We start from the raw sequence: 19,305 nt of genomic DNA, 5'->3' as shown, positions 1-19,305 counted from the left end.
GTAGCAGGAAAAATGTTGCACTACGAGTGAGTGAATCAATGAAACAAGTGAGTAACAAAAGCTTTATCTCCTTCTGGTTGAAATATAAGCACTGAGACACAAACTGTCACAAGATAGAACACTATCTAGGATGCAAAACATAAAATACTAGAGTGGTGAATCAATATGTATTATCCTATCTGGCTTTGAAATGGTAACTATACAAGTCAACAAAGCCACTTAAAATTTATGCACTTTCCCACACACTGCATTAGTACACCTCTTAAGAGGAATGATATCTTATGACTTACAGAATGACATGTTTTGACAAACCTTTTAAGTACTTTTTTTTTTTGGCTGTTATTAAAGGTATCATGCTTACTAGTCTTGTGCTTCAGAAAGAAAAACTACATTGACATCAGATGTTAAAACATGCATCTTTCTGACAGTGTTTGCAAGCTTTATGTGCTAAGGAGCGACATAAAGCTAACTGAAGACAAAACCTATGTAAAACAGATCAGAGCGATTGTTTTCAAAGAAATAAAAAGTTATATTGAAAGAACAAAACTGGTTACAAAATTAAATTGTACAGGTAATATAGGGAAATAGTCAGTTTGAAGTATCTTCCTTTTCCTAAATCAAATACTATGTATTGAAAAGGAAAGACTGCCCTGCCCTGAAGAATTCCCAGTTATTTCCTACATCCAAGTTATGGTTCCACATATGTGTTAGAAAAACACTGAAAAGTTATCCAACATTTATCAAGAGTCAAGTAGGTTGATAAGAACCTACCTTTCAAGTCTTTGGATTTGTTCCATCAATGACCATTTCTCACTGTTTAATACACTAATTTGATCTTCTAATTTTTGCACTATTAAACATTGCTAAACACAAGACAGAAACAGAAGAGTTTAGTACAATAAAGTTAAGCAGTACATCAGAGAGCTGTAACATTTCTTCTGTACAGTCTTACTTCTATTGACTGTGGTGCTGTTTCAAACACAGGGACGGTCCCAAGTATAGGAGTATCAGCCTCCAACTCATCATCTTCTACACCAACTGATGCGTCCACCACATCTCTTGCAGCAACATGATGGTTTCCAAAGTCACGGTAGAGTTGTAACAGGTCAGGAGGCTTTGGAATGTTCAATCCTACATCATCCCAAAGTTCAAAATCCTTCAAAAGAATAAAAAACTAAAGCATACAATATACTTCCTTTTATTTTCTTTTCTCTTCCTCATTTTACCACAGGTGATGCAATAGCAAAATAATCACATCAAGACTGCATTGTAGTAAATCAGATAGAAGCTTAACTCAGCAAGAAACAATAGTAGAGGAAGGATCTACTTTGTGAACCAAAGCAGTTTCACCACAAAGGCAGCTCTAGGTAACATACTAGAGAGACTACCTTTCCAACCACATAGGCTGATGTTTTTTTTGCTAAGACATGAACACTTTTTAGAATCAGAAATAATATTCCTCAAATTGTAGCAGAAGCCAATGCAGTTGATACAAGGCAGAAAGACTGGTTTTGTTCCCATTTCACTCACAAGTGCAGGTGTAATTTCCCTATGGAAGACAGGCACAGTATCACAGAATCATTTAGGTTGGACAAGACCTTTGAGATCAAGTCCAACCTTTGACTGATCAACACCATGTAAACAAGAGCACTAAGTGCAACATCCAGTCATTTCTTGAACACCTCCAAGGACAGTGACTCCACCACCTCTCTGGGAAGTCCATTCCAACGTTTAACTCCATGAAGAATTTCCTCCTGATGTCTAATAAAGCTTAAACAGCTCGGTAGAAGACTGACAGCAAGGTGCAAACAATACAAGGGCCTCCTGTCTCAAACCGTCACTCTGTGTTCTTCCTTTTCTCATTTACATCTTTTAATCCTCTTAATACAAGAATATTCCATGGCTGTATATACAAATAAGTCTGTGCACATTTGCACAGGAGTTGTGATGGAGTCTTTAATGACATTAACTTTCAGTATTGGTTTAAACTTTTTTTCATATTGTTCCCAGTCTTCACTATATTTTTTCCATAGTCTGGTCACATACATTTATTTGGAGAAAGATTATTTTCCTCAAAGATTTATGTGAATAACGTAGAAAAAAATGTGCCGACTACACATTAATAGCAGTATGTTTATATTTACCTTTTAGAATTAAGAATGTAGCTATTTTATGCTAATTGTCTCACAACACAAAACATTCTCATTTGAGAACACAAATAGGATAAACTACTCATCTTTTCTCTTTAGGGGGCTGTATTCTCACCAGTATTTGGATGTTAAGCACAAATATTCAGTGGAGGTGAATGATTCAGAAATTCTATTTAACAACATGTTTGCTTTACAGATTAGGATATGAAATATAGGAAAAGTATAGGAGGACCAGTTACAGATAAAACTGGATTAAATTCTATATTTAATTCTTCTGGTAATACTTCTGTTTTGTGATAAATACATATTGGGTGTTGATGTTACTGGGTGTTTTGTCTACCCAGAAACAGTCACAATGTAATTAGAACCTTCCAAACATTCTTCTCAAGATATTCTTCCCATCAAATGTAAGCCAAAGAGATACATAAAACTGATCATCTTAAGAAAAATGCATCAAAGCACAGCCAAGTTGGGAAAGAGCCAGGGTAGCACCTTATTACCAAGAGCTTATTGAAATGCCATAGGTGATTAAGTACTCTCACATCCGCATTTCCAAAAAACAACCAATGAGTAAATTGTATATCCTGCACAAGTTGACTGAGTAGGATATAAGGAAAAAATTAAATTTGAGATCCAGATCCTTGAGTTCAACTGAATGTGAGTCACACCAGAATACAAGGAAATATCTAACTCACAATATTTCACTACTCGTTTTGCTTCCTTTAAAGAATGCAAGCACTCTGTCTCCTTCCTACAAATTTTGGGAAACTGCTCAAACTGCTGTGTTTTCAAACCATGGTTTATATATGAAAATGCTAACTAGCGTATTTAACTTTTAGAGTATTCATATACATGAAGCAAACTGCATGTACAGGAAAAATCACTTAAGTTCATTTGAGTTTATTACATGATCAGAATATGGAAAGCAGGCATGCAAAAAACCCCAAACAAACCCACAAGGAAACTTTACCTGATCATGATTTTCATCTGAAAATGTTATTGATGTAAGCTTGTAACTATTCTTCAATAAAAATTCATTAACTAGGAAGTTTAGAGCTCTTTTCTCAAGAGGTCTGATTGGCTCCTGGGGAAAAAAAAATAAAAAAGCACTAGATCTTTGGTTTATCTCCCTTTAAGCTATGGAAGCATATTGATACTAAAATCCATGCAAAGTTCATTTATCACCAGCCACCTACCTGAATTTCAGGACTTGATTTATAATTTTTTCGTTCCTGCAAAGGAACTTCATTTTCTGGGGAGGAAAAAAGAAGTAACTAAATTTTACTCTCTCACAGAGGATGAGCTCAGCTACTTCTACATTGTTTAAAGTAGAGACTAAAGAAAAGGTTTATGTACACCACCTGCAGCCTGAGTCAGGTTGGCTCGAAGGGCCTGTATGGTCTCCTTGGCTTTCCGTAGTTCAAACTCCAGGACTGGACAGGGATTTGGATTAAACACACACAGGCATCCAACCAAGGCAAGGGAAACAAAAATAAAATATAAAAAGCAAGGATGGGTGTGAAAAAAAAGATACCGTTTGTATTAAACGTAAAGCATGCAATCTTTATGGAACTTATGAACACATGCAGCAGAGTTGGTTTGAAAGCAAACTGGTGAACATTTTCCATAGTTTCATTGGCCTAGGTTAGCTAAGTCAAAATTTCAAGCTGTCTGACAAGGACTTGCTGTAAGGTTTTGGGAAAATATTTGGGAGCTGATGCTGTCAAATGTTTTGGTTTTTGCGGGGCAAGAGGAGTATGTGGGCAATAAGAACACAGATCTAAATGAAACAAGTATGTTGTAGCAGGCAGAGGAAGCTGTCTCCATGTAGCAAAGCTTAAACCATGAAGTGAATGTACAGTCCCATTGACACCAGACTTTGTTTGGAAAATAAAATCATACACCAAAATTTTAGTAATTTAAATGTGAGATCTTGAAATGTACTTTATCTTACTAGAAAAAAAAGTAATTTTAAATTTCTATTTAAAAATAGTGAAGTTTTAGGAATGCCCTACAGTTGATTAGGATTTTGAATTCAGTTCACTGAATTCAAATGAAGAGAGATGCATAAGACCAAAAACACCCAAAAAATGCAGCTCTTCTGCAGTACTTAAAAAAAAAAAAAAAAACTTGAAAGGAAAAAAGTCTTTGCAGCATTACTCTTGAAACTTTACAATGATTTTCAAAGACCAAGAGTCAGCTTTACATTCAAAAATACTTAATTCTAGTTCTCCACTCTCTCTTAATTCACCTTTCCACTCCCCTAGTCACTCTCATTTGTTTCTCATGTTCCAATGTTTCCTCCAAAAAGGGCCAGTGGTGATTTGTGTGCACTGGGATCTCATGTGTTTTGATGCTGAGGTCATATGTATATGGTGGCTTCAAATTTTAACCCCATGGACCTTTGCAAAACATATAGTAAATGTTCTTTTAATAGCCATTTACAGGTAGAACATCTAAGGAAACCTATATAAGAGATTACCAGATAAATACATGCATTTCACTAATTCTCAGATTAATCTAATCACACTGAAATATAGTTACCAGAACACAGGATTCTTAGCTAGGAGAGATGAGCACAGAACACCTACCACATTGAAGTGTTAGATGACCTATTTAGAATAGTTTATTATCTACTTTATTCCCAACCAAAAGGAAAAATGTAGTGACTTTTAACAAGAAAGTTTCCATGAGATCTTTAATCACTGCCTGGAAACAATTTAACATGGCATTTTGAAATATTTACACAGAACAAAACGCACAGCAGAAACACTGCATTGTCCTTTGCTGGTAAAAAAACGTTACTGAAGGCTGCAAATAAAACCAGTTCCTCTTTTGAGCATCTCTAACTAAGACTCTTGGTAATTAGCACTCATGGAAAAAAGATTCACTCAGTTTGCAGTTCTGCATAAAAACTGAAGGAGTTACTACAGTACACCACATTTGCTACATGAAAGTAACTTGTTTGATGCACAGAATTTTACTGCAGCAATACAAAAGCGCAACTGAGGATACAATGAATAAAATATGTAAAATCTCTCTAGTATTCAGCAATGCTGATCTGCAAATACTTCTGTGCAACAAAGTTAGAAAACATTCTCATCATAAAGTAAGTACCTAATTTTAGCACTTCCTTGCATTTGAACAGTTGTAAGATGCTAATTTGTTATTTTTTGAAAATTTTAAAGAACACAAATTAGGTAATTTTTCTTATGGAAATGACTATGTGTTAACATTTTACTCTTGAAAAATATTTGCAAAGACCAGAACAGTTGCAGATCAGGAGTGCCCTGCACTAGAATGATTTAAATAATAAAAAAAGTTAGAAAACCAATGAAAACTATAAAAACTCAGGAATCTAATTAAGGAAAGTAGGAGTAAGACATGTCTGAAGGCGAAGAAAACCAAAAATCTCATGTCAGAAAAACCCATGTCAGACGGCAAGAACTGATTTTTAGTGAACTGTGACGATGCTGACAATTCTTAGAAGCCATTAGGACTTTACCCATTCAACCTTAAAAGTCGATTACTCTGCTGCATGATTCTGTTACATAGAAGATTCTAGACATAGTATATTCGAGAAGCTGTCATTGGTAGCATGTCAAAACAGCCACATAATCCCACCACAACACAGCATTGTTATAGTTGTACCTCATCTAATCTTACTAATGGTACCATGATAATTGCCATCATACAAACCTTGATGCTTTCAAGTCAGTCACAAATGTAGCTTTTATTTGAAGAAGTTTATAGGTGTTTATACAGTTATACACGTAAATAGCTATAAAATTAACTTCAGTCAAATGTTAAACTGTGATTAAAAGCTCTTTAAGTTATACTGACATGTGATGATCTGCCAAAACATGTAATGATTTTTAATTCAACATGTCCACCAATGAAATCAACACTAATAATCCCCATTTGTTGATTCTATAGCATTTTCTTCCATAAAAAGGAAACCTTTTAACCCCTTTATTTGTAACCATTATGAACTATTGACTTTTAATATAAATTACCTGATGCCTCTCCCCCTCTCCTGTTACAAAGCTGAAGCTACACCTTCAGAAGCATTGACAAAGCCAAGCCAAACTTTAACTTCATGCTTGACTAGCCTGACAACATGAACAACTCCCAGCAAATGGTGAAAGAGCTGACACTCCTTAAGAATAATGCACAAAAGTTTTGCTGCAGACAGCCTAAGAAAGGAAAGAATCAGATATTCCTCTGCACCAGGAAAGCAAAGAATAGAAATTTAGAGCCTTGAGGTTGGGTAATCTTCCTACAAGTTTGGGTAATCTTCCTACAATTCCTACTAAATTTCTGAACAATTCAGTTTGCCTTAGGGGAGAAAACTATCCAAACAAACAAACAAACCAAAACCCAAACAAACAAACAAAAAACCAAAACCAAACCAAACAAAACCCCAAAAAACCAAACCAAACAAAAAAAACAAAAAACCAAACAACAAAAAAAAAGAACAAAACAAAAACACCCCCCAACCCCCCCCCCCAAAAAAAAAAAAAACAACAACAAAAAAAAAGGCAGTTAAGTCTACCACTACTCATAAGGGGCAAATGGAATATGGTGGCTTTGGATGATGATATATATGCATGCATTTTTTGGTTTGGGGCTTTCTAACATAGCCAAGATACAAAAGTATTTGGAAAGTGGTTATGTTACAACCTCTGTTTTAACGTCCTTCTGACTCAGAACCAGTTTACCAGTTTCATTTAGTGACTGATGTGCATTTATGTCCTATCTTTCATTTGATATGACAGGGAACTGATATGGAAATCATGTGTTCTGTCCAAACAGTAAAAAACAAAGATAGGAGCATAAGAAAGGCATTTACAACGAGAAATAATTCAAACCTCATCTTCAGAACTACCAGAAGAAAAACATGACTATCAGATCATGGCCCCAAGATTTCACAACAACTTACAATTTTAATCTCCTAAGCATCAAAGCTCTTAACAGAAAAGAAAGAATTTTAGAAGAAATAAGCAAAATGGACTTCCAGTTAGGTTTCAAAGTGCATTTGCACTAAAAACAACTTTGAAAGCAGAAATTGTAATCCAGAGATTGTTTAAAGAAGGAACTGGATTATCAAAATTCTTGAAATCTCTGTTGACATAATTTTTTAATGTGCAAAAGAAATACTTATCAGCTTTTGAAATTACTTGGGAAGATAGCTTTAAGCATGATTGAGGCAAAATATTTTAAGCAATTATGACTGAACCAGAATTTTAACTAGAAACAAAATAATTTTTAAAACTTCCAGTCTTTAAAGATACCCAGAAATAATATTCAGTCTTACTTCATTCAAGTTCTTAGGTTACTTTTTAAGAACTCTTTGAAAAACATCTCTAAAGGAATGCACAACTGTAAATATCCTGACATACAATTCCCTCATCAATTACATATGACAGCAGTCAATCACTAAATAGAAATTATCAAAAATATTGATCAATTTTACTATTTACTTAAACTTAATACTTAATTTTATGCTAAATTAATTTCTTACTGAAGTAATCAATATTTTGTTATTAATGTTTTGTCAGAAGATAACTGCTTCTACTGGATGTCAATTCTGACTGGTCTGTATTTTCTGTAATTATCTCTAATCCAATTCTAAGGACAGCTCCAAACAAGAATCAAACTAGCTCTCTCAGTAACACTATTGCCAAGAAATACTGACTAGAACCAGGAAAAATCTACTACAATAATGAAAATAAATAAAATACTGGGATTTTGCTTGTTTCTTCCTTGCATTCCAGGACACAATTCACAAAGGCTTGGGCTTCTTAAACACAATTTGTTTAGAATATTAGTTTTCTATTTACAACTATTGCCCCCTTAAAAAGGACTATGTATATTGAAGAAGAGAGTAGCTAAATAATAGTAAGAATCCAGAAGTAAGAATAGTAGTAAGAATCATGAAGATCCTTTACAGAACTGTTTTGTCAGCCTTTTCGCTGCTTGGTGGTTCAGAGTAGAGACAATAGGATGGAAGAGAAACATGGCAGCTTGCATCACCTCAGGTTTCATAAAGCTTAACCATGTGATCAGACGTCACAGCACGGACAACTTCCATGAGCTCAGGATATTGAACAGTACTAACTGACAAGAAGTAAACAAAGCTCTGTAGCCCTTTCTAGACAGCTTTTATGGGTTTCTCTGTGGAAGCTGTGAATAACTTTATATATAAACTTGAAAAAAAAACCTGGATAGAGAAATACAGCTCACATGCAAAAGTGGTTACTAAAATAATTTCAAACATAAGGGAAAGCCTTTGGTGATGTAATAGATCCTGAAACCAAAAAGCTGAAGGCTTAGAACAAAAGGCAAAACCCCCATTATACGGTCAAAGAAACAAATAGGAGAGAAAAGCAATACAGTTAAGATTTGTAGCAAAGAAGATTTATGGAACTGAGTACATCCCAAATTTGCTCTGGGTTTTGAAGTACTCATTTGATCTCGATGAAAGCTATATTTAAGAGATTACTTGCAACAGAACTTTACGTCAGAAAGCTCTTACCCACATAGTAGTAACAGACCACTATGTAGAGTAATTTAGTGAATGTTTCAGCTTAACAGTAGTAGTCAGTAGATAATACTAGGATACAGTTCCGTTGTCAAAGGCTGGGCAGAATTTTCAAGCATACTGCATGTTTCTGCACTGGTGACATCTGGAATCATACACACACCTGCCTGAATATTTACAGTAAATACAGCAGAAGTGTTTAAAGCATGATGCTATCGTCAAGCAAATAGTTAAACCACCTCAGTGAAATCTTGTCATCTTCAGAAATATTTATTTATATATTTATATTTATTTATATTCATGCTAGAGATAACAGGTTAAACAGTAAAATTAACATTCTGTGATTCCTAAAACATATAGAACACTTACCTGCTACTCTTTCATCTGTTTCTCTATTGCCATCATCAGAGTATCTTGCAAAATCTAAAGAATCAAGAGTACTGATGCTTCCAGCACGATCTAAAGGTGTAGGAAAAACAAAAGTCAGACAGAATCCTGAAGAGCTGCCTGTCTTTTATAAAGTCAAAACAGCATCTCATTTCAGAAACTATAAATTGGAGGCTACATGTTCTGCAAGACTCAAGTTGTAATGCATTTTCTGAAGCTCTCTAAATAGAGAATACCTCAGTAAACTTGAACCAAAAATGCAGCACTACAGCAAGTTCACTGAACAGACTGTAAGATGTTTTTGCTCCCCCTAAAAGATGGCATTTCTAGCCTGTCCACAGCAGATGAGGAGCTATGCATTGTAGCACTTCCCCTTTTCCACAAGGGCCAAGGACTTTGGCTAGGACACACAGGTAAGAATGTAAAAGAAACCAAACTGTGTGACAAGTTTCAAGCAGTTCCCTTTTAGCAGAAACCTGTAACTGCCTCACTCTACTTCCTTTTCCCATTTTTAGTATTTTAAGGCATGTCATTGTGACCAAATACTTCTTTACATATCTCCTGATCTAGCTTTTAACTTCAGTACATACCCACTTAATTAACAGTTTTTGAGGAATGAAATATCTAACAAAAGCAAAGAAAGCACAGTTCATGCTATTGCAGGTATATTATTCACACTCTACAATTAAATTCTGAATTTCAAAAAGAAAAAAAAAAAAGAAATTCAGTAACTAGCATAGTGTTAGGATCCGATCTTGACATTTTTCATTTCACAGGAACGGCAAAGAGAAGACCATCTACCAAAATGCAATTTTGATAAGTCTATTGAAGCACATATTCACTTTTTATAAAAACGCACAAATTACATGGTAACAGAACTTAAAATAAATGAAACAGGTTCTTAACATAATTGAACACGCAGAAATTATATTCAAGTACCTTCATATCTTTCCTCTCCTTTTGAAATTAATTTCTATGTAGCACTCCAAAAGTAATTTTAATTACATTAGAACTGTTGTCACATTAACAAAGAACAAACTCCACAGAGCTGTCAAAAAAAAGTCTTATCTGTCAGTGGAAATAGAAGCAATTTCATCACTTGTCAATCAAACTCTGTCATGACTAACATCATTAAGTATTTAACCTCTCCTCCCATTTTGCATTATATAACAAAAAGAAAAAACAAAACAAAAATAATCTATTAACAACTTTCTTTGTATATTTGTGCTTAATTGTACTGTAAGGCCTTGTGGCATCCTTTATACATATAGACCAGCATTGCACTCTAGTAATAACACCTGAATTAAGACTGATTAAAGCATTTACATTTAAAAGATACAGAGGTACTAAAGTTAGCAACTATAGCTGAGTTCCACAACATGAAGACTTGCCTGAAAACCTTAACCTGTCTTTTCCATGGATATAAAGTATATCTGAGTATACAGTTTATATCTACCAAAGGGTTTTTTCCTGTTACAATGCTTTCTTATCCAAACAATGAAACAGGCTGTTGCACTTCAGTGAGTCTCTACTCAGTCATTGGTTTTAAACCTCATTGCTCATATGCAGCTTCCAGTCTTATCCTCTGCAATTTTTTTCAGACATTAGTTTGATTTAGTAATTCTCTGTAGGCTGTTCTAAATAGCTTAGTACAGTACAAACTTTTCTTTTTACAGCATCTTTGGAAAATGGACTGTTACGAATATAAACCAGTGGGAATCACATTTGAAGATATTAAGTTCAAAAGTAAACATGAATTTATGCAGTATGAGAGTTTTTAGAATTGACTTTTCAGAACACCCAGCACCTTGAAGAGTAGATATTGCTCCAAATTATTTCATTGGGAGCTACAAGATCATTTTTTGAAATCAAGTTCAAGACAATATTTAAATGGAGATCTCAATGAAAAGCTGATGCTGAAGAGAAACAACCAAGCCTCACATACAGCATCACTATGGCAAATGCAGAAATAAAACTGCTTCCCTCTGCAGTCTTGCCATGTTCATAGAACGATTTTCTAATTGATCTGTGAACAGAAGAAAAGTAACTTCAGAGAAACAATGCTCAAATTTCAACTTAAGCCAACCACATCACAATTACTGAAGCATCCAAAGCCATATGCAACACAACTTTTTCTTTATATGACTAGTGGTGCACTTCAGAGGCTAAGGTTTTCCCCTGAGAACTGATAAATCCAGGCATAAAACACAAACTTATTTGCCAAAGCCAGAAACTTCTTGAAAAATCCCAAACAACCAAAACCCAGATGCCTATAAAAAAAAGCAGGGGGTAATCACAATCTTTGTCAGGATTTAGACAACAGAAGTTGTTTAAGATCATACCAGCAACTGTGAATCCAACAACTCACAATATCAATCACTTCTACAACCTTAATGGCCCTACAGGAATGAGCAACACCAAGGGGGTTTATGATTTCAACACCCAGAAACTGCCTTAAGCACCACCCCTACATGCACAGCAGCAATTTACAGGGTTGAAACTTGAACATTCACCATTCTGACTTTGCTTTATCATTACTGTGTTCATAATAAAAGCAAACATCTGACTTCCTTTTCATAGAGGCCGACACTGGGAAGATGTACAAACTAGATTCAGGTTGATGAAATCAAGGAAGATCTGCTATGGAACACCAGCCCTCATGGCCTGTTTCCTGACACCATTATTTCACTCTGCCAGTAATGCTGATCCTCCTGCCCATTGCAAAAGCCCACACCCATTAGCACACCCCCTTAGCCAAGATGCGTCATTAGCAGCACAGTCAGGGCACACAGGCACTGCTGCACACTGCCCACAGTGAAGAGCAGCAGGGCTGTGCCATCACCTACCTGCCTAAATGTCACCGTGGGGAAACTGCACCTGTGGCCTTGCTACTTACCACTGTCTCTGTAGGCAGGCATCAGCAGAGGTTTAACTCCTAAAACTCATGCCACTATTGTAAATGCAGGCGAACCCAGTGGGAAGAAATGACGACGTCTGACTCAATTCAGAAGGCTGAGTTATTTCTTTATTGTAATTATGCTAAAATACATTAATATACTATATAAAAGGAGGATACTAAAACTACATACTACTTTCTCTGACTCCATCTCTAACCTCTCTCGAGTCCACACACAAGGTGGATTGGATTGGCCATCAGGCTCAAACAATCCTCACCAGAATCCAATCAAGCAATCACTCCAGGTAAATAATTCTCCAAACACATCCCACATAGGAAAAACAAGGAGCAGAAATAGAAATTGTTTTCTCTTTCATTTCTCTCAGTGCATCTCTATGAAAAATCCTGAGAGGGAAAGAAATGTGCTTGCCACATGTCACTGTCTCGAAAATGGAATAACATAACCTCTTATTTTACACTTCCATAAAGGACATAGCTGCTTCGCAAAGGATCAAGAGGGTATAAAAGGTACCTCCCTGCTGGCAGCACAACAGCCTTGCTTGGAAAATGGGCAGGGCTGTTTGAAGGAAAGGAATCAAAGGGAAGGGCTGTGCTCAGTCACACAGCTCACCTGAGGAATCTGAAACAGCATTTGTCTGAAGTACAAACAGTTGTACTTCAGGACACTGAGTGGAAGCATTTCAACTACAGCAGTCAAAAAGAGAACTATTTTCTGAACTGAAAGTGAAAAAGAAAAAAACCCCAATTTCTTAGAAGAAAACACATAATTTTTAAAATAAAAATAAAAATTTTAGACTCAAGTGATTTGGCAAAGAATATCAAAGCAACTTCTTGTGGAGAATCCACTGAAAAGGAAAAGTACACCTTGGCTGAAATCTGCTTCTTTCTCAGAAAGAAACCCAACCTGCCACAGCAGTGGGAACCCATTTTGTTGTCTTGGTATGTGTATTTTTATCAACAGTCTCCTGAGCATCGATTTTAGCTTCTTTCTCTGAATTAAAACACTTTATAATTAGCAATTCTCTTTTGCTAAAAGCTTTCCTAGTGAATACTCTCAAAATAATTGCTGTCAGCTTCATGTTGCAGAAATGGTAAAAGCAACGTAACAAGAACAGTTTTGACAAGCAGATAGAAACAACTGCAGAACATGCATCACCTCAATACGGAACAAGACAGTGCATAGAGAAGCAGTGAAACAGGCTTAGGGTTTTCATAATTCATACCAGAGAAACGCCAGGAGAAATACTGTGATAATAAAGGAGAGCCTGTGCACAGTTCTTGTCTCTTACCTTTACCACTGGAAAAGGATGAGCAAAATCAGAATGCCAACATTCATATACTCAAAGATAAGAAGATTTTTAATCGCTTAAAAAATGCAATGCATTTAATTTCATTTGTGAAGTGAAAAAAATGGGTTCAACATCACATTTTGCTTATTAACTTATACAGTCTTCAAAAATATTGCTTCATTCTAGAGGAAAGGAATTTTAATTCTCTTCTTATTCCCAGAACTGGCACCAAATGACATGCAGATTTCTGCTGACAGCTTCTGTTCCTATGGCATATATTCAGCTCTCTCTGAAAGTTAAGCATAACTACCAAAGCAGGAAAATGTAAGGGAATTTCAAAGTGATACATCCCCCTCCACTGGCATACATAATATGAAAAAGGTTGTTTCATTCACTCTGATGATAAAAGGAAATAATTTTTACCAGTTTACCTAAAGGACACCAAGAATGATCATATTAGCCATATTTTCATGTTAGCCATATTGTCACAGTATGTACATTAAGTAGAAATAAGTTGCAGTCTGCTACAAAATCTCATTAAATAATCTTTACATGTTCACGACACTGTAAATCAGCTAAAAGCATAGACAAATTAAGTGGCATTACTTATTGATAGGAGGCACAAGAAAAAATATTTTAAAAATTAATGTTTTAGAAGCTATTTGAATTTACTTTGCAAACATCCAAATTTATTTTAAAAATTACTCATTGATAAAGCAGCCCACTTGTCACATTTCCTCTAAGATCACAGGAAATCATATCATATGTACTAACAATTAATCAAATGGAACATATTAAGACCCAGAAATCCACAATTTTTCCTTGAAATTCAAAGAGAAGAAACGATACTATGCTTGTACATGACAGATTCACTTAGCTAAGTGTTCACTTGTATTGAAAAATATCTGTAATCCTGAAACCAGACTCTTGCCATATTTTAAACTGCTGAGTGAAAGCTGGCTAACCACATTTTATAGTGATTGGAGAAATAACTGGCTACTGGATCTAGAATTTTGGTTAGCATACAAATGGAACTAAAAGTGAATCCTTCCCAGGCTGGATCAGAGCAGCTTCCCACTGGATATTGCATATACTAGGACAACACATTTCCCAGTTTAAGCCAGGCTTTATATTAATTATGTGGTTCTGTGGAGGATGAAACAGCTGAAGGCAGATAGCTCACACATATCACAGGGAGACAGAACCTTTTTGAGTTTTTTTGAGATAGTAAAGGTCTGGATAGTAACTTATACCTATAATGCTATCAGGGCCATCAGGTGGACTCCAACCTCCACCCCCCTCACACATCACTATTTAGAGAAGAAAAACCAAACATGACTTGGCATTGAAAAAAAACCCCAAAACCAAGCAAAAGAACACTCTGAATAGATTCCACCCAATTGGTTAATACAATTGTATTTGTAATTTACTGCAGCATTATCAAACAGGAACACACAACATAATAAAGGCTTGGAAAAGATTCTAAAAACATTATTCATGCTACTGGATACTATAAAGATTTATATCAAGAACTTTGAATACTCATCCAAGCACAGCTCTGCTTGCAGAAGCACTGAATTTTTATTTCATGTAGTCTTTTTCTTTTACTTTAGACAAAGTTAAAACGTTTTCACATTAGTGTTAGAATTATCGTACAAGCAACTTAATCCACCAGTAGTAATTTTATTTTATAATAATACACTGTCTTCACTAAATTAAATTTTCACTACATAGGATTTCACTAGGGACAAACATTAAACAAGGCCTGCCAGTTCAGTGTCAGGTACAACCCTACATAGAAGCCATCTCAGGTTAATGCCTTCTAGCTTACCCTGAATAAAACCAGACGTTGAAAGTTACATAAGTGAATGACTGACGCTATCAAAAATTATTCCTTCAGCATCATCATTTGATAGTTACTTCAAGTAAGAAAAAACCCAATATGACTCTAGAATACAATTCTCTGCAGCAATAGAAATAAGTTGCACTTCATTCTTGAACTGGGCACTGAAAATCTATTTTGTAGAACAAAATTATTAAAATAGGGAATTGCTAAGGTTTGATTTTATTATGAATTAAAAACCAAAGCAAAACAGGATTATTCAACCAACAAATATGCTATACTTAACACACAGCAACAAATTAGACTCCAAAAATTGTATGCTATTATACAAAGAAAGTTGTTGGGGGCTATAAATGTCAGAAAAGCATGCAATTACAGCTGTAGGTTGAAAAACCCCCAACTTATGCTGAGATACTCTTTCAGATCTCGGAAAAGTGAGAAGCTATAAAAGCCCCCTACTGCAATGTTTTTCGACCAACAAGCCATGGATTATAATTAAGACAAGCTTTAAAATAACCATATAGTTCCATGTAACTTTAGAAAACACACCACTTTTTCCTGATGAGCTGTGCTATTCCTATGAGTTAAGCTGTCCCTCCTCCCATTATACACATAAACCCCTTCTAGCATGGAGGAACCCCTCCATCTAAAAGTGAATGATGTAATGAAGAGATCAAAGCCAAAACTTAAAGATGTCTGCAAATCAAAGGTTGAAAAAAATTTCATAGACATCTGCAAAGGACAACAGTATCCATATTTTATAGGGTATAGATTATCTTTACTTTTAGGGCAGCCAACCTAATTTTTCAATGCAAAGATACAGGCAAACTAGCAAGTATTCTCATAATAGATCCCAACAATAGAAGCTTCTATGAAAATTATTCAGGTCTGACACTCCCCCTTTCTTCTCTTTGCTACAGATACAATAAAAGAACTATTGAAATTCAGGCCTAAGGGAATGCAGATGTATAAATACACATTTTAGGTCTATTTCTGCTAGCAGTAAAGAAGTCTTCAAGTGAGGTACTTTACCTACCTTAAACATTCCTAGAGTAAACTAGCCAGTTTCCCCTAAACAGAACAAGAGTAAACTAACCAGTAGAGTCATGCAGCAGATGGTCTGTTCTTTTCTAGAGCTACTGGTCTGAAAAAGCATGTCCTCAAATAAACTTGTGTTTTCAGCTAACCTGCACAATATCACAGGCAGAAAATAGCAGAAGCCAAGGAAACAGGGAATGGAGGTTAACTGGGAAAAAGAACAAATTTCCTCTTGTACTTTCTTGTACATGCTTAAGCCCCTTATTAGTACTGAACCACACACGTGCATATGTGAATAAACCAAATTGTGAGAGAGAGCAAGCATATGTGATAGAAGATGTGGGATAATGTGAAACCCCAAAGAGTTGTAATGAAGTCCTTTCCACATTAAATCAATCAGGCATCATTAACTCTTTAAAAAGTGATCATCAATTCAGTTTGTATTTGTGACTACCTTATATAGCAACTGAAATAGATATGTTGTGCAATACATATGAATGAATGAATTAAACCATTTAATTCCCCATAAGTAAAACTAGAAATTTAATTTAACTGTACCACATTTCATAAGATATCTCTGAAGCCACATTACTTTGAAAAGTTTTAAAAGTCTGCTGCATTTAAAATTTCTGTTATGTTTCAACTTGTTCCAAGCTTACAGATGATGGATCTTTCAGCAAAGCAAACCTGATCCATTGCAGCAGACATGCGATCTAGCATACAACCTTTACAGTAGAAACAGACTTATGTAACAATTTTTTAAACCAACTTGAACTTGTAGAGTAAATTTTACCAGATCAACACATTCCACATTGCTATAGTAACTCAGGGATGGAACAAAAAGCCTTAAATTAATTAATTGCATCAGGCACTAATCTGTAAGCACCTGACCTACCAACCTTGCTTTGCTGCTCAAGTGCCTCTTTTGCTCTCTCCCAGATGTTTTTAATCAATGAGACCACCTGAAGAATTTTCCAAATTCGTATATTCTGTAAAGAAGACTTCAGACCCTCATCAAATGAAAACTTAGTTAAGTAAAGCTACTAGAATAAAATTAATTTCCAAGCTCTCATAACAATCTACTTACCAATTACCAAGAACAGACATTCAGTACTATTTCATGATGGGCAATCCAAGCCAGATTGAAAACAGATGATTAATATACTTTCCTACTTTATATTTATAGCAAGTTATAAAAAGTCATAGGAAGCATATGAGGGCAAACCCCTAAAGCTGGTTAGAGAAAACTAACTTACGCTTGCTGGCCAAGAAAAGAAAAAACCCCAAACCAACAAAATCCCACCCACCAACCAACACAAAAAACCCAACCACCAGATATGTAAAGCAAATATTTTGCAGACATGTTGCAATAAAAAAGTATTACTCTCACTCTCATGACAGGCACACTGCAGAAGCTCATCAGAAAGACTAAATTACAAGTAAAAAATAGGTAAGATTGTACACCCTAGCACAGAAATAACATGCTCAGAGAACTGGGTTATGATAGACATGCACCTGGGCTGATATCCTGGAGATACCAAAACCAGGCTGTTTTTGGAGAGAGGCTTATTGCATAGGCACTCTCAGGCAGCATCCAAATTAGTTGAGTTTGAAAGAATTAAGTCAACCCTGCACAAAACATTTGGATGCTGCTGCAGTGAACACTGAGGTCCGGAGGGGTGTGACTTTAGGAAAATCATCAAACCCAGCCTGACCCCCTACACATGTGCAAGGAGTAGCTCAAGCTGCAGTGCTCTTGAGCAAGCAGACCTTCCCAAAACAGAACAGCTAAGGGTGAAGCATAGCATGGAGGTACTCCTTCAAGCTCATGACCCCAGCCGGTTTTAGCAGAAATCAGAAAGCTTCACCAGCATCAAATTAACTCCATACGCTTGATGCTACGGGACTGCATTGTCCAAAATGCATCCATTAACTTGCACCACAAGGATTTTTCCATTTGTTGCAGTAACCCAGCTTTCTGTTAAAGGCTAACATCAAGCAAAATTGTCTCACTTTAGTCCTTAAATGGTTCTCCTTGCTGAAGGACTACTTAAAGTGTATGGATAATATCTATCTTTATTCTCAAGCACTGTATTGCCTCAGTTTTTTTCATATTTACATTTCAGTAAGTTCTCATTTGCCCACTTTCTACATTTATATTAGGACAGTAGTAAATTTTCCAGTTAAAACTTAACTTGTGTCCATATGGTTCCTACAGAATTAAAAAAATTACTAGCAACTGGAGACCAAAGCATTTCTCCTATAAAAAAAGGCTGAGAAAGATGAAGCTGTTCAGCATGGAGAGAAGGCTCAGGAGGAGTCTCATGACATGTATAAATAATTGAAGGGAGGCCACAAAGAGGACAGAGGCAGGCTCTTCTCAGTGGTGACCTGTGACAGACCATAGACAGTGGGCACAAACTGAAACTCAGGAGGTTCCTTTGAAACATCAGGAACCGTTTCTACTAGAAGGGTGACAGAGCACTGGCAGAGATTACCCAGGGGGGTGATGCAGTCTCTGTCCCTGGAGAGACTTAAAAGGCCATTTGGTCATGATCCTCGGAAACCATGTGTAGGTCACAGTAGTTCTGCTAGAGGAAGAGGATGGACCAGATATCACCAGAGGTCCCTTCCCGCCTCCGCCATGCTGTGAGTCTGAGATTATTCTTGCCATGATTTCTCTTACTCCAAAAGTTGTTTTCAAATGACAAAGCAGCTCATAGCTTTCTCTCTCCTCTAACATCAAACAAGATGAAAAAGTACTTGTTATATAAATATGAAATTCTTGTTCTGTGACTTTTTGCATAACAGTATTTCCTTCAATTCAACAACAAAGTAATCAGTTGCATCACTATCATGAAGAGTTATATTGCAGGAAGGGAGGAAGAAAATTGCCTCTACCCTACAGTGCATTGGAAGAAAGGGTTTGCTATTTCTTAAAAGCCTTTTCAAGTTGGTCTGTCTTAAAAAAAACAACAAAACACTTTTTTTAACTATTTGTCCAACACACTCAATATACTTTGTAGCATGTCTCGGGCATTCACATCATAAATAAATATATAAGGCCTACAAACTTTATTGAATTACTCAATGTTTTAGCCTGTGCTAGAGGAAATTTCAAGTCAGTTTCTCAAATC

At 35.8% G+C, this 19,305-nt stretch overlaps 1 protein-coding gene across 3 annotated transcripts in view; it reads right to left on the bottom strand.

Annotated features, from left to right (window-relative positions):
* RELCH (RAB11 binding and LisH domain, coiled-coil and HEAT repeat containing) overlaps positions 1-19,305 on the bottom strand; it is a 71,641-nt gene that overhangs the window by 45,749 nt on the left and 6,587 nt on the right. For 2 of the 3 annotated variants that reach the window (XM_030265399.4, XM_030265395.4), the window contains exons 2-7: positions 9,064-9,153; positions 3,512-3,583; positions 3,347-3,402; positions 3,121-3,234; positions 953-1,156; positions 772-863 (exon numbers count right to left, since the gene is read on the bottom strand). In XM_030265399.4, coding sequence (XP_030121259.4) covers positions 772-863; positions 953-1,156; positions 3,121-3,234; positions 3,347-3,402; positions 3,512-3,583; positions 9,064-9,153 — 628 coding nt within the window. The remainder of the gene's footprint in view (positions 1-771; positions 864-952; positions 1,157-3,120; positions 3,235-3,346; positions 3,403-3,511; positions 3,584-9,063; positions 9,154-19,305) is intronic. The other variant, XM_030265397.4, reaches the window with a different exon arrangement.

Source organism: Taeniopygia guttata, chromosome 2 (genome assembly GCF_048771995.1).
Source record: "Taeniopygia guttata chromosome 2, bTaeGut7.mat, whole genome shotgun sequence".
NCBI classification, from domain to species: domain Eukaryota; kingdom Metazoa; phylum Chordata; class Aves; order Passeriformes; family Estrildidae; genus Taeniopygia; species Taeniopygia guttata.
This window is presented reverse-complemented; position numbering and strand designations above follow the sequence as displayed.